The sequence below is a fragment of the Macaca mulatta genome, chromosome 5 (genome assembly GCF_049350105.2).
Source record: "Macaca mulatta isolate MMU2019108-1 chromosome 5, T2T-MMU8v2.0, whole genome shotgun sequence".
Lineage (NCBI taxonomy): Eukaryota > Metazoa > Chordata > Mammalia > Primates > Cercopithecidae > Macaca > Macaca mulatta.
Window position 1 is genome coordinate 123,178,940 of NC_133410.1, and position 15,448 is coordinate 123,194,387.

At 36.2% G+C, this 15,448-nt stretch overlaps 1 protein-coding gene and 1 long non-coding RNA gene across 5 annotated transcripts in view; one reads left to right on the forward strand and one right to left on the reverse strand.

Annotated features, from left to right (window-relative positions):
- LOC144340828 (uncharacterized) overlaps window positions 1-15,448 on the forward strand; it is an 88,796-nt gene that overhangs the window by 40,956 nt on the left and 32,392 nt on the right. The gene's annotated exons all lie outside the window — the stretch shown is intronic.
- ARSJ (arylsulfatase family member J) overlaps window positions 5,889-15,448 on the reverse strand; it is a 77,261-nt gene continuing 67,701 nt past the window's right edge. For 2 of the 4 annotated variants that reach the window (XM_001096903.5, XM_078002216.1), the window contains 2 exons: window positions 6,978-8,344; window positions 5,889-6,881 (listed from right to left, as the gene is read on the reverse strand). In XM_001096903.5, the coding sequence (XP_001096903.1) occupies window positions 6,856-6,881; window positions 6,978-8,344 (1,393 nt within the window). In that variant the 3' untranslated portion in view covers window positions 5,889-6,855. Of the gene's footprint in view, window positions 8,345-15,448 lie in introns of all 4 variants that reach the window. The other 2 variants (XM_015139124.3, XM_078002215.1) reach the window with 1 other exon arrangement.

A 15,448-nucleotide genomic window follows, 5' to 3' on the forward strand; every position in this document is an offset into this window, starting at 1 on the left:
CTGACAAGAATGGGATCCTGTTTGAAACGTGGTTTTCTGAAAGAGATAGAGGATGGCCCCCAGGCTAACTAACAGGATTTGAAAGAAGACAGCAAGAGCCAATAGCAGACAGATTGAAAGGATTGGAAGACAACTGTTGGTTGAAGGCTGGGGGTAGGTTGGAACAAGCAGCCCAAATGGTTTTAGGTTTTAGAGAAGGCTTTTAGTTTTTGCCTTCTCCTAGCAAGAGAAGAAAGGGTCCAGGAATTCCCAACGTTGGGCTTTTGGTGGGTGGGTAGAGAATGTTAGAAATCTATGTTGTTCACTCCTCTATGTAAGAAGAGAAGAAATACCCAAGGTAGGCTTTGGATAGGTTCCAAATAGAAGTTAGAAGTTACCTTATTCACTGCTCTCTCTTCTGGGCAGAAAGAGAAAGCATTAATTAGTTCCCAAAACTGAAGCGGCTTTGGACATTGCAGCTGCTAAACTGCTTGGACCTGAAGGGAGAGGTCGCTCACTTACTCAGGTGGGAACAATTTGTTGGCTTCCTGATTGCTCACTCCCACTCTGATCTCAGCTCCTTGAAGATTTAGGGGTGGGGCTCAGGTCTTCTCGTCACCAGAAGGCTGAGATAGCTCTACACATTCATCCCTTTATGCTGGGAGAACTTTGGAAGGGAGGAATTCACTTGTTGATACCTCTGTTGTGTTGGACATAGCTATAATGTGCCTAGTTCTGTGGCAGAAACGGATGTGGGACTTGGGTATGGAGAAGGGTGCCAAGAAAGGAAAATGTGGAGTTATGGTTGCATGTGAGTTCAGAAAGAAATAGCCCTAGCACAGCCGGGATGCTGAGAAGTGCAGAGGCAAGGGGCCAAATAAAAAGGTAAGGGGAAAAACCTCTCCACCCACCTCACCTAGTCTCCACTGCCACTGCAGCCGCCATGGCTCCCAGCTGGGAGAGAGCACGATTCCTCAGAAGCTGTTTACCTTAATCTCTGAAACACTATGTTAACTGTTAGGATCTTGAGCATAACTTGAAGAAAAGAAAAAAAAAGTTTAATAAAACACTGTATTGTTTTGTTGCTATTATGTCTGACTGTATAGTAGAAATAATTGCAGGACTTTTTATGCTTGTAATTCCCCACCTCATAGGTGCTAGAGGGGATTATTTAATCAGGAATAACTAAAAATAGAGAAGTTTTAGTGGGATCTGCCTTAGAGACAGAATAACTCGCTGACTGAGGACTTAACGCTGTTTGCCCAAAGGAAGCCTCTGGAAATTCTGGTGATGATGACATAAAAAATATGATTTCAGATACTAAATTAAATCAAGACTTTTTAAAAACCTTGGTTATAAAAAGTTTTTTTTCTCACAGTTGTTTAGGATTTAGAAGGTCAGCTGAAGGTATTCCCTCTTCATCCTCCATGTTCAACCCTGGAGTTGAAGGACTTTAATTCTTTTTTTTTTTTTTTTTTTTTTTTTTTTTTTTTTTTTTGAGACGGAGTCTTGCTCTGTCACCCCGGCTGGAGTGCAGTGGCCGGATCTCAGCTCACTGCAAGCTCCGCCTCCCGGGTTTACGCCATTCTCCTGCCTCAGCCTCCCGAGTAGCTGGGACTACAGGCGCCCGCCACCTCGCCCGGCTATTTTTTTGTATTTTTTAGTAGAGACGGGGTTTCACCGTGTTAGCCGGGATCGTCTCTCGATCTCCTGACCTCGTGATCTGCCCGTCTCGGCCTCCCAAAGTGCTGGGATTACAGGCTTGAGCCACCGCGCCCGGCCTAGGACTTTAATTTTTAAAGCATTGTTTCTAGAAAGATTAATATGATGGAAGTGATATTAAAAATTATTTTTGGATTTTTATACTGAAAGACAAATTTTACTTTTGTTTGATTGTGCAATAAGATGCTCTCTATTTACAATTATCAGCTGAATAATTTCTACAAAGAGTGGATGGGTAGACATTTCTAATATGCCTTTGCTATTCTGTTGTTTGTTTTTCAATTATTGGGATTGATTTTACCTGAAATTGCATAAACCAACTGGCAAAAAATGTTACAGGATTGCAGTAAATTTGAATATAAGGAAATTTCAAATCATAGATATGAAATTGAAAGTTAGGTAAATACGTTCAAATCTACCTAATCCCCAAAGGCAACATTCAGGTTCTGTGCTTTAAATAATACCATGTTTAACCAATGAATCAACCAAATTCATAGAGATGCTATGACTAGTAAAATATTTAAGAAAAATATATCTTTAAAAAAGCAGAATTTCTGCTTTGCCATATTGGAGAGGTTTGTAATAGAATACCCAAGGATGTGAGGTATATTCTATTTGGCTTTATAATTCTATGAAGACATAGAGGTTTATTTGCTAATTATATTTTTTTCCTTTCATGATTTGGTACAAAAAGTTATTGACAATTTAAGCCCTCATCTCTTCTTTCTGGGAACTCATTTAAGCTAATGTATTCTGTAATATTCCAAGTAGCGTTAGAATAATCATGTTCTATCCTGTTATGTAATAAAGATGATAGATAAAATTTGCTCTCAATTTTGTATAATTTTTGCTTTGCTTTTGCTGTAACAGCATGTTCCTATAACTATACAATATTAGAGTTAGTTTTTTATAGTGTTAGAAATTTCTGCATTTCATATCATTGCTGCTAAAGGTATTAAGGATGATTAGTTCTATTTTTCAACAATGAAATCCCTGTACCAGAAATAGAAAGTGGAAACTTAGGCAAATGTGGCTGAACATATGGATAAATGTGATTATCTTATTTATTCACTCAAAAACATTGAGTGCTAAGTATGAGTAGGACACCATTTTATATACTGGCCATGCACATGTAAACAGAACTTATAGAAATCACTTTTCTTAAGAAGCTTATATTCTAGGGGAATGAAACAGACAATAAGGAAAACTTGTGAGTAAAATCTGAAGCATATTAAATGCTAACGAGGAAGATCAAGCTGGAAAGTGGGATAGCCATGGTGGGAGGATGGCAGGGATGAGGTGTTTGGTTATTGGGTTCATGGCTGCATCTTCTAGGAGAATGTACACTAAAAAGGCAGGGGCACACCCGAAGGCAAGGGCACACACCTCTGCCTGATGTCACTTGCCATCACATCCCATGCACACCATTACACGAGGCACTTGACAAATGCTGAATGAGTGGATGGATAAACTTGGTGTAGAGTGAATCCTCCCGTTATCCTGATCTACTCTTTTTTCACACTACTTTATATAGTATATAATGTTATAATTAGTTGTGTTTATTATTTATTGTCTGCGTCACTCAGCTGGAAGATAACCTGCCCAAGGGTAAGAATTTTTATTCATTTCATACACTTATATATCCCAAGATCCTACAACATTGCCTGAGAGAGTAACATTCAGCATGCATTTTATTGAATGAGTGAATGGATTCTATGAAGTCATTGCATGAGGAAATAAAGTAGCTATCAGTTTACCCTAGAGGAATTGTGCTGCTTTTGGCAAGGAAACTTTTTCCTGCCAACATCACACATTCTGCTACTGACAAATTCACAATTTGTATGTTCAAAAATGGTATGAATAAAATGCTTAGGAAGCTAATCCTGACGCGAAATTCATGTGCCTTAGAAAATCAAGAAACACCTGCACATGAAAATACATAGCATTTTTAGTTATATTAGCCTTAAGCTGGAAACAACCCAAGTGTCCATTAACATGTGAAAGGATAAAAAATGGCATATCTATATAATAAAATACTGTTCAGTAATATAAAGAAATAATGTGGAGACATGCACGCTAATATGGTATATTCTCACAGAGGAATGTTGAAAGTACAAAAAAGTATAATTATTCAACTATCAATGACAGTGATCCTCTGTGCTTAAAAATTTTAAAAGGGGCCTGGTCAAGAAAACAAAAATATCCATTCAATTTTTAGAAAAATGAAGAAAGAGTATGTAAAAACAGATGAAACAAGTTCTTTAGTTAGACCTGACAGTTGACAGACCTGGGGTAGATGTTTTCACTGGCTGAAAGGTACTACAAATATTTTCGTTGTTGATGTTCTCATTGGAAGAAAATGTTTTTATATCTGTTCTCAACCCAGAAACACAGCCATATTCAAAAATTATTTTCTGACAAAGCTAATGAAGTTTCTTTTGAAGCCCTAAGAAAGATCAGAGGTTTGAAAGAGGTGCAGTTTACACTTGAAAGAACCACAGGCAGCCTAGAAACGCATCTTGAAGATCACAGTTTAGGAAACTAACACCTGAGAATGAATTCCCCATATTAACATGGCATCAGTGATTAGGGCACAAAACTCAACGACACAGTGTTTTCCTTCCTGTCCATCTTGAAATTCCTAGTGATTTGCCAACAGCATTTTTAGAAACATTTTTGTTCATGACTTATATATGACTATTAGAAAGGATTTTAATTTCTTGAGGGCAAGACACTGAGACTTCTCGTAAACCACATCCTGCCTAGAGCCCTGGGCAGGTGGCAGGTACTCTTTAAAACAGCAATCAACATCCATGAAGCCATTTCCAGTAGAACACTGTGGGCTAAATTATTTTCACTGAGAAGATTATAATCATTTATAGAGAACTTAGAATTACACCACAATAGGTGATACCTACTGGTATTTCATAATCCTAATTTGCCTCTTTGCTTCTTTTTTTGTCTTTCTAGGAACTTCTAGAAGATTCTATTTTTACACTGTGTTTCCAATAACAGTATAGTTCCTCAGAATGCTAGTCCTGTGCATTGTGCCACAGAGAACAGTTTTATGGTGAAATTATGAAATACTGTATAACATTTTCTTTCTGTCAGGGTTACAATGCAAGCTAAGATTTTAAAAATTCTAACAAACATCTGCATTAAAGTGACTCCTTTGACTTTCTTTAACCCAACATCTCCCAAACTTTCTTCAGAATTCTTTTTTAGTGTAAAGATGTCTATTTTTTAAAAGTGTATAAGATACTATCTATTTTAAGACATGTTATTTATGTGCCACTGGGAAAGGAAAACATGAACAATATGCCTTTATTTTTAAGACTCATTTAAAGGATACCGTCGACAAAACACAAACTTTAGGAAATACAACTTTATACTATAAAATAAACTGGAGCCATATATTCTAGAAATAAAACATTAAAATTAAAATCCTTTAAATCATCTTATCCAATTTAGTAATTTCAGTGCTAGATTACAGATTCTTTAATACATTTTCAGAAATTGTGAGCTGTGATATAAATGTATTATATCAGTCCTTTGAGCTGTGATATAAATGTGTTTAATGGTATGCTGTCATACCACCACACACATTTTCTTATCACAGTTATAACTTCAAAGATCACAATTCTAGCTATCTGTGACTTTTCAAGTGTATACCGCGAGGCTTCGAGGCCTCTGTATTAGGAGAGGGCACTTCAAAGAACACACCAGGGTCTACAGGAACCACACCAATCTATGCTCATTGGTGACCCATGATAAACTTCTTTACTGATAATACTCCTTTAATTATCCTCATGACGTTTGCATGTGTGGTTTCCAAACAAGATAACTTACTCCAGGCAGGATCCATATATTCCATTTCTCTGTATCTCCCCACAGTGTCCACTTTGTATAAGAGTAAGGTTATTACTCTTAATGGCAAAAACTGCAACTACTTTTGCACCAACCTAATATAAAGGTTAGGTTTTTATATTTTATAATAATTAATAATATTATTAATATGGGAACATCTTTCTCCATGTCATAGCCAAGTGGAAGCATCTATCTGTAAAATCATATTACTGTGGTTGTTAGCAAACCATTCCTTCAACTGCCTGTTAGTAAAGATCTTTATTTTTTAGGATGAGTGATACAATTTTATCTAGAAGTTAGATCAGAAAAGCCACAGTAAATTTTCTAGTGCCATAAAATAAATCATTTTAATAATTAAGATACATAAATAGTTTATGATAGAAACAATAAAGTTGTCTCAACTCTGCACAAACATTGAATTTCCAAGTAATTTGTAAGGAATATATTCATCTTATTACATTCAAAATCATGGTTGAACAATGATGATTATAATGTTTTCTGAATGATGTTTTTATAGTCTATGAATTCGCACAGTATTACAGTAATTCATAGTATTACAGTGCTTGGTAATTTGAAGAAATGAAATAAAACTCTTCTAATGGTATGCAGGAAATAAAAATAAAATAATTAAAGTCATTTGCATAACTTTTTATGACAACAAAATAGTATTTTTCTGTAAAAATAAATTAGGTTTTTTTATACTGAAATGTTCTTCTATTAAAGTGTTTAGAAAATAGTTACATTCATTGTGGGCAGTGTGCTCAAACATTCTTATTTGCCATTCCCTCATGCATGATAAAATGAGGTGCAAGCTGTTCACATGTGAGAAAAACAGCTTTTCACAGGAAAAGAAACATATATATATGAGAAATAGAATTAATTTAGAAACCCAAGTGTCATACGACAGAGATACAAAAATTCACAAAGAAAATATATTCTTCAAGGCCTTTGAGGTGACACATCTTTGACTATAATTTATCAAAGGTAGTTTTAATCATGCTACCCTGTAACTTCCATCAAATTAGCATGCTTGTGGATGGTAGGTTATTGTACTCCTCCTATAATTTAAAGCAGTGTTTGGTCAGTTGACTGAAGCACAGCAGTCGAACTTAGGACTCACCACGTTTTCTAAAGGAGCAAGAGAAACAAACATCTCCACTCTAAGCGTGGTTTGCAAGAGTAGCACCTTTGGCACTGAGCAGAACAGTTTTCGGTGTGGCGGCCAGGTGACAGAAGTCTCTGGAGTGGCACAGCATGAAAACAAGCCTGACGCTTAGGGCAGCGATATTATCGAGCCAAATTTGCTGGTTTACCTAGGAAACAGATGAAAGATAAGAACTGATTAAAGTTTAACCAAACAGGAAATATTTGCGCTTATCCACAAGTAACACCTGAATGGCAAGTTGAACCTGAGACTGTTTTCTGTTGTTTCTTCTTCTTTATTTTGCTTTTCTTTTGCTTTTTCTCAGCCCGATTTTTGTTTGGCTTCTTTTTCTTGGTTTCCTCTTTATACCATGGCCCCCAGACCCCTCCATTGAGCCGAGGGTTACTTCTGGGGTCTTTGGGGGGATACCTGACCGGCACTGCAGTTTTGTTGAACTGTGAGAGCCTCCGTAGGAGCTTCTTCACGATTCCTGGATACCTGTTAGATAGGTCCACCCTCTCATATGGGTCGGCTGTGATGTTGAAAAGCCATACACTTTTGCCAGTTGACAAGGTAATCCGTTCATTGTGCCACCGGTTCGGTCCCAGGTTGCTGAAAGACTGAGGGGGCACCCAGTCGCTGTAGCCAGGATTTCCTGTGAGCAATTTCCAGTGCTGCACTCTGATGGCTGACTGGATTGCAGTGTTCCAGATCCCATAGCCTGCTGCCCAGGAGCCATTTTTTGCCTTGGTGTATATGGGGTCAATGTTATGCAAAATATCTACTCGGGGTGAGCGAAGACCCTCACTTATGGTCTCCCAGATATCATAGCCATCTAGTTGAATATCCTCATCAATCTGTCCTTCAGCCAGTGAAATCAGAGTAGGGTACCAGTCAGTGATGTGCACAAGTTCCTTACACACTGTTCCCTTGTTTTTCAGAAGTGGGCTATGCACAAAGCCTACAGCCCGGATCCCTCCTTCCCAATATGTTCCTTTGCTACCTCTGAGAGGCCAGTTACTCCCTCCTGCTGTAGGCTGGCCACCATTATCTGAAGAGTAAATGATGATGCTGTTGTTATAGAAACCATAAGTCTTTAGAGCCAATGTCACGTTGTTGATTGCTTCATCTAAGCAGGAAAGCATGGCAGCATATCTCCTCCTGTTTATGTTGATAATGGATCGGTAGTGTTCAAAATACCTGCCAGGAGCTTGCAGTGGTGAATGAACAGCTTGATAGGCAATATATAAAAATATAGGCTTTGTGGGGTTATGGGAAGCTAAGATTTGCTGTACTCTCTGAGTGTACATCTGTGTGGAGTATATGCCATTGTCATAGTCCCAGGCAGCATTGTCGTTTTCATACAAGTCATAGCCACACATCCCAGGACTGTCACATTTGTAGTGTGTATAGTAATCCCCACTTCCCAAAAGGGAACCAAAAAAGGTATCAAATCCTCTTTTGGTGGGCATGCATTCTTTTCTGTAAAAACCCAAGTGCCATTTTCCGACCATATGCGTTGAATATCCAACCTCCTTCAGTTTCTGAGGTAGGGTGGCATTGTCCAGAGGTAAACAGTTGGGTTGAGTAGGTCTTATGATAGAATGTTGAAGTCCGGTGTGTATCTGATACCTTAAGAAAAGAGAAAAATTTTATCAGGGCAGGATAAAAGAGATATTGTACATAAAACAGTGATCCCTAAATTAAATAATGTTTCTATGGGGATCATTGTGAAATTATAATTGACCCCAATGATAAATGACCAATTCAGCGTTTCTACTCTTTAGTCACAACTCTTACTCTAATTAACTTCCTATTTAACATTTGAAATACATTTCAATCTAAACCAGTACTTTTGAAACTAAGTTTTTGCCACTTATCTCAGTCTTTTTGAGACGGAATCTTGGTTTTCACCTAGGGTGGAGTGCAGTGGCGTGATCTCGGCTCACTGCAACCTTCACCTCCCAGGTTCAAGCAATTCTCCTACCTCAGTCTCCCCAGTAGCTGGGATTACAGGCATGCACCGCCACACCCAGGTAACTTTTTTGTGTGTTTAGTAGAGACGGGGTTTTACCATGTTGGCCAGTCTGGTCTCAAACTCCTGACCTCAGGTGATCTACCTGCCTTGGCCTCCCAAAGTGCTGGGATTACAGGCGCAAAGCCACGGTGCCCAGCCTCAAAGTCTTTTAAAGTTCTTATAATGGAATTAATTTGAATAAACTTTAATCTCTTAATTATATGACTGAAAACTGACAAGATAGGAGAAAAGATATATAGAATCAGAGTATTATTATTATTATTGCTTTTAACCTAGGAGCCTTCTAAATCATTAGCTCCTAAATAGTTTCCTGAAATCATTTATTTCAAGCTAACTATGAATTACTAAAAATACGTGAAAAAATTGTAGAAAAATCTCCTGTTTGATTGTCAAACAATAGTTCATTCTTAATAGCTAATTTGTTAGATCTGTGAAATGAGAAAGAGGTTTTTGACTACACAATACATTATTGTTTAAAAATCATTTTAGAATAAATGTTTTAGCTAGTGCTACAAATTATATTTTTCAAAAAATAACAGGTAATAAGTCCTTATGTATGTTTCCCACAGTGTCTCTTTTTAAAAAATTATAATCACTTATAGTCTAAGAAAGGGTAACACTTTCTAATATGTTAAAAATTAAGTGAATGTTAATTTCTTGCATTTTTCTCTTTCCAGTGGTATTTTGCAAAGGGGGTTTTCCAAGAAGGGGTTATTATTACACAAGTGTATGAATTTTCACTTGGGCCAAGACATACCAGTTCGTTTCTGACATTTTGAAACTGATTGATTCTATAGTTATAAGTACAAGAACACTTTTAAAATAGAATATATAAAAATGAAAATAAAATTAAGGTTGTAGAAAATTGTCAGGGTAAATATGTAGATATTCTTGGAATCAAATTAAAAAAAAAAAATTGAGGTCAAAAGCGACCTTTTTCACAGGTATTTCACCTGAAAGGCCAACATGTTATACATGCCTTGGATGAATAGTTCGATTTATTTTTAATGTTTTAATAATAGCATGATGAAACTATGAGCTTTTTGAAGTGTTAATTGCAACACACACTGATGTTTCTGTGGGTGCCGGAGTGATATCTGATCACTATTGCAAAGCAGCATTCACGTGGACCCTATTTACTCTGCTGATCATTTAGCTGTCAGTTTTGCAATAGTCATGGTCATGGTAATTTAAAATGTAAGAAACTCCCAAAGAAATAGTCATTTCATAAACATCATAAGTACCAAGTTTAGAAGGCATTGTTACTGTTCTTGATCTTTTTTTTTTTTTTTTTTTTTTTTTCCAGACAGAGTCTCGCTCTATCACCCAGGCTGGAGTGCAGTGGCATGGTCTTGGCTCACTGCAACCTCCGCTTCCCGGGTTCAAACGATTCTCCTGCCTCAGCTACTCGAGTAGCTGGGATTACAGGTGTACACCACCACACCTGGCTAATTTTTGTAGTTTTAGTAGAGATACTGTTTCACTATGTTGGCCAGGCTGGTTTCAAACTTCTGACCTCAGGTGATCCACCTGCCCCGGCCTCCCAAAGTACTGCCACTGCACCTGGCCTGTTCTTGAAAATTTTTAGTCCAGTCCAGGATCCAAAACATTCACTTGTGAAAAAACTAATTTTAGACACAAGTGGATGTTTTCTAAAATTAGAAAAGACTAATTTTTCACACAAGTACATGATAAATTAGTAAATACCCATTAATGGAAACTTGGAGAAAATTAAAAAGGAAGACAGCTATATGGGTAAAATTTTTGGGAATCATTTATGGGGATGAGTTATTAACAAAATAATTATGTTATGCAGAAAATGGATTTGACTGGGATGGCTATTCAATTCATCAAATGGTAAACCAATTAAGCATTTCTAATTAAATTGGTCATTGTCTCACCTATTGACAAAGGCAACAGGAAAAGAGGCTTATGAAAAACATAAAATACAGGAAACGTTTGCAGATAATAAAAGAGAAGGCAAGAAGAGGTTTGCTGCTTTCAGAAAACGGTGTAGCCTTCGCAGATAAATAGGAGTTCAGAGCTATTAATCAACTATGAGTTTTCTGTCTTCTGTAGAAAGTAGAATGGTTTTTAAATTGGAAAATGTGGAACCAGCAACATAAAAGTTTAACAGCAGCTTATAACAGGGAAGAGGTTTTCAGGGCAGCTCCTGTTTCAATGAGTTCCAGCCTCTATGGTGAAATAGGAGGAAGTTTCACGTTATTTGGGGTGTGAGTTAAGGGTGTAGGTTTTGGAATCAAACAGACCTGGGTTTGAATTTGCTCCATTGCTTATTATCTTTGTGGTTTTGGGAAGTACTTAATCCCTCTGATCCTCAGTTTCCTCATCTGTAAAATAGGGATAATAATACATATTGGGTTGCTGCAAGCATTGGAAGGGAGCAGAGTCTAGTAAGGAGGGTACATTTCATCAGTGATAGCTTTAACAATTATCCCAGAGTGCTGAATTGGGTGTCACTAACATTTGCATAATGCTTTTTTAATTTATAGATGTTTATTCATATGCATTATTGCATTTCAGTTTCATTACAACAGTGAGAAGTCAGATTACTTAAGTTCATTTTATAGATGGGAAAATAGAGATGTAGAGAAGTTGTGGTTTTCTCCCCAACACCCTCAACCTGCCCCATCCAGTTGTGAAACTGATTCTTGATCAGCAGTGGCAAAGTCCGATGTTCTCTCTGTTCTTGTTAAGAGTTAATATCAGTACTTTTTGAAAAATCAAGGAGCAGAGGAAAGATGCCAGGAGTCTTGAGAAGCAAATCTGTTCTAACTTTCCAATTAAAGAAAGGAAGGATTTGTAAACTGGATAGTGAGACTTATGTTGATCCCAGAAAAATTTGAGAATGATTTTTTTAAAAGTACATGATTTGTGAGCACTTCAAAAATAACAAATGAGACAAGTCAAAAAAGAATAGTCCTGCCAAGTTAGCTTCATTGTCTTTTTAAAAAAAGATCAGCATTAGGTAAATAGCTTAGGAATGATTTAGCATTTGAAAGGGCTGCCCATTATTCTTTTTTTAAATAAAATAATGAAAAATCAACTGTATGTTAGCACTTTAGTTGGAGATAAGAATGATAATCTTACACTTTAATGAAAGTCAATGTAATATGAATTTTTTTTACTGATATGCTCTTCTCTGGCCTCCACAACTCTGTGGAGCAGGTAGGAGTGTTTCATTTAACAGAAAAAAAGAAAAGAAAGAAAAACAACTCAGAAAATAAGCCCTCACAGCACTACTCAAAATAGCAAGACTTGAAATCAACCTAAATCCCCATAAATAGGAGATTGGATAAAGAAAATATGGTACTTATAACCGACAGAATACTATGCAGCCATAACAAAGAACAAAATCATGTCCTTTGCAGTAACATGGATGTAGCTGGAGGCCATTATCCTAAGTGAATTAACACAGGAACATAAAGCTAAATACCACATGTTCTCACTTGTAAGTGAGTACTAAACTTTGATTGCACATGAACACAAAAAAGGGAACAAAAGACACCAGGACTCACTTGACGATGGAGGGTAGGAGACAGGTGAGGATTGGAAAACTACCCATTGGGTACTATGCTCACTACCTGGGTGATGAAATAATCCGTACACCAAACCTCCGTGACATGTAATTTACCCACGTAACAAAACTGCACGTGAACCCCTAGAACCTAAAATAAAAACTGTAAGGAATTAAAAGAACGAGACTAAGAGACATGACAATTAAATGCAATATGTGGTTTTGAATTGGAATAGTTTCAATAAAGAACATATTTAGAGAACTGGCAAAACTTAAATGGGGTCTTGGGATTAAAGTGGAATAACAATGTTTTCTGATTTTGATGGTTTTGTGGCTAACATAGGAGAATACTCTTGTTTGTAGGAAATACTAAAGTATTGAAGGTGATAGGACATCATGTTGGCTCTTAACTCTCAATTCAGGAAAAATGCTATTTGTGCTGTACTTGCAATTTTTCTATAAGATTGTCTCAAAATTTAAAACAAGTTGTAAGAAAATCTAACAGGGATAAATAAAAGATATTTTATTTAAAAATCAATTTTTTACATGTTAGCTGTATAAGACTATATCAATGGATCTGAGAAGTTAAATATATCAGACTACAAATTTAATAAAAAGCAAAAGAGAAAAATGAGAGCTATAATTGTAATTAATCTTTACATTATATAAAGGCAGTGTGTAAATTCTGATGAGTAATAATCCCATTATGTTAATTAGAACACATCTGAAAAATAGTATTCAATATTTAAGCATGTACCCCAATATATGTACATTTACTTATTTATAAATTACACTCAAGCATATTGTATTAATTTAGGAACATTGTAAAACTTACACAGGATAGAAATTAAAAGGGATGAGATAAAAATAAATGTAAGTAGAATTTCTTATATTTCTTTTTGCATCCTAATGAATCATCTTGCATTACCCTTTGGTGTATGTACTCCAATTTGGAGACCACTGGTATAGAAAGTAGATTTTAGAAAGATGAGAGTTGAAACACAGATGGTTTAGAGAAGAATTTTTCTAAACAATTCTTCTAATTGTTTAGAAGAGATTGTTTAGAGATTGTTTAGATTTGTCTAGATCAAAGATGATGGTGGCTTGGACTACCATCTAGTGGCAGTAGAAATGGAAAGAGGTGGATGGATGAAATGTATATTTGGATTTAGAACTGATAGGACTAAATCAGTGAGAGAAGGATAGAAGGAGTGGAAAAGAAAAGAATTAGGAATGATTTCTAGATTTGTTTTTATAACCTGGAGAGTGGTAGATAGTTCAACTCCTCTCTGTTTTATTTCAAAGTATAGAATTAGGACTAATGGTCAATATTATAAAGAAGCTGATTTCAACTCAATGTGAAAAATAACATTCTAAAAAAGAAAATAAACAAAAAAATTGTAAACAGGCTAGATAAGCATTTGCCAAGGATTCTGTAAAAGAGATTCCTCAATTAGAAATGAAGTCCTAGATGACCTCTGATATGGTTTGGCTGTGCCCCCACCCAAATCTCATTTGAACTGTAGTTCCCATAATCCCCACATGTCGTGAGAGGGACGTGGTGAGAGGTAATTGAATCATGGGGGCAGTTTTCCTCATGCTATTCTCGTGATAGTGCATAACTTCTCAGGAGATCCTATGGTTTCATAAGGAGCTTCCCCCTTCACTTGGCTCTCATTTCTGTCTCCTACCGCCATGTGAAGAAGGGTGTGTTTGCTTTCCCTTCTGCCATGTTTGTAAGTTTCCTCAGGCCTCCTCAGCGTTGTGAAACTGTGAGTCAATTAAACATCTTTTCTTTATAAATTACCCAGCCTCAGGTATATCCTTATAGCAGCATGAGAACAGAGTACTACACCTCTAAGTTTCTTTCTAACTATAAGAATCCGTGAGTCAAAGACTATTGCTCAATGTGTCAATAAAGGGTCTCCATTTAACATCAGAACAGCTTCACAATACCAAGTTTATAATATAATTTACAGATATTTCATAGGGAAGATTCCACAAATATCAATGATATATTTAACATTTATTTGTATAAGATGAAATTAGTTTAAAAATAGAATTTTTATATAATACATTTCAAATGCTTGCATTACCTTTGCTAAAAAATAAAATAATTTTGAAATTTAGTAGATTTTTTTACAGTCTGTCTACCTTGTGAAGAAAATTCCATATGAATAATAGTAAACCTAGAGTTGTTGCCAAATCTGTTAAAAGCAATCGCCATCATTCTAACTTTACTGCCAACTTCAAAGAAAAATGCTAAGTAGACATTTCAGCTTGGCATTAGAATATGTGAAGGTTTTTAATTTTTTATATTAATTTGTATTACTGGGTGCTGGATACTATAGTCTATGAATTCTCCTTTGACTGAAAATATTGTCTAAGGTAATGCTATTGTTCTAATTACATATTTAATGTACTCTTGTAAGTGGGATAAAATATGAATACTAATAGTTTTATGCAGACTTTAAAGTCCAGAATGGTTAGCAAGTAAAAAATAGGCCAATAGTGGAGTAGAAATTCGTATTTTGAAGGGAAGGAAATAAGTGCAAGAGACTGTACTTTACAAATCAAATATCATGCAGATATTTATGTAGGAAGAATATAACTAATTTTCCGTATTCTGAAAGGTGTTTGCTTATGACTGCCTTCCAAAAGACTCTCTTGTCTATAAATACATTCTATTTATGGGCCTTAATTTTATCTTTCAGTTAATTATATCATCTGGAAAGGGGTGAAAGAGGGGCAGGCTGTGGCAACAAATCTATGCCTAGTTGTTTAATCTCATGAATGAGTGAATTAATTGCTTGTTTAACACTCCTTCTATACTGTGCTAGCTTTGGGGATTATAACAGGTGAATAGGATGGTCTCTGCTCTCAAGGAACTCAGTGTAATTGGAACAGACAAACCATTAGAGCATTATTATGATAGGACTAAGTGTTACAGTAGAGAACCACAGCATTTTATGGGTGCTCATAGTAGAGTCAGGAAACCTCTCAGAAGAGGCCATGTTTCATTTGAGTTTTAGTGCATTCAGGAGTATTTGGGTGAGTGTGGAATGAAAGCAGGTAGTGCGAGCAGCTGAAACAACTTGGACAAAAGAGCATTCACAAGGGAAGGTAAATCTGATATGATTTTTGCAGGAGGAGCCATCCA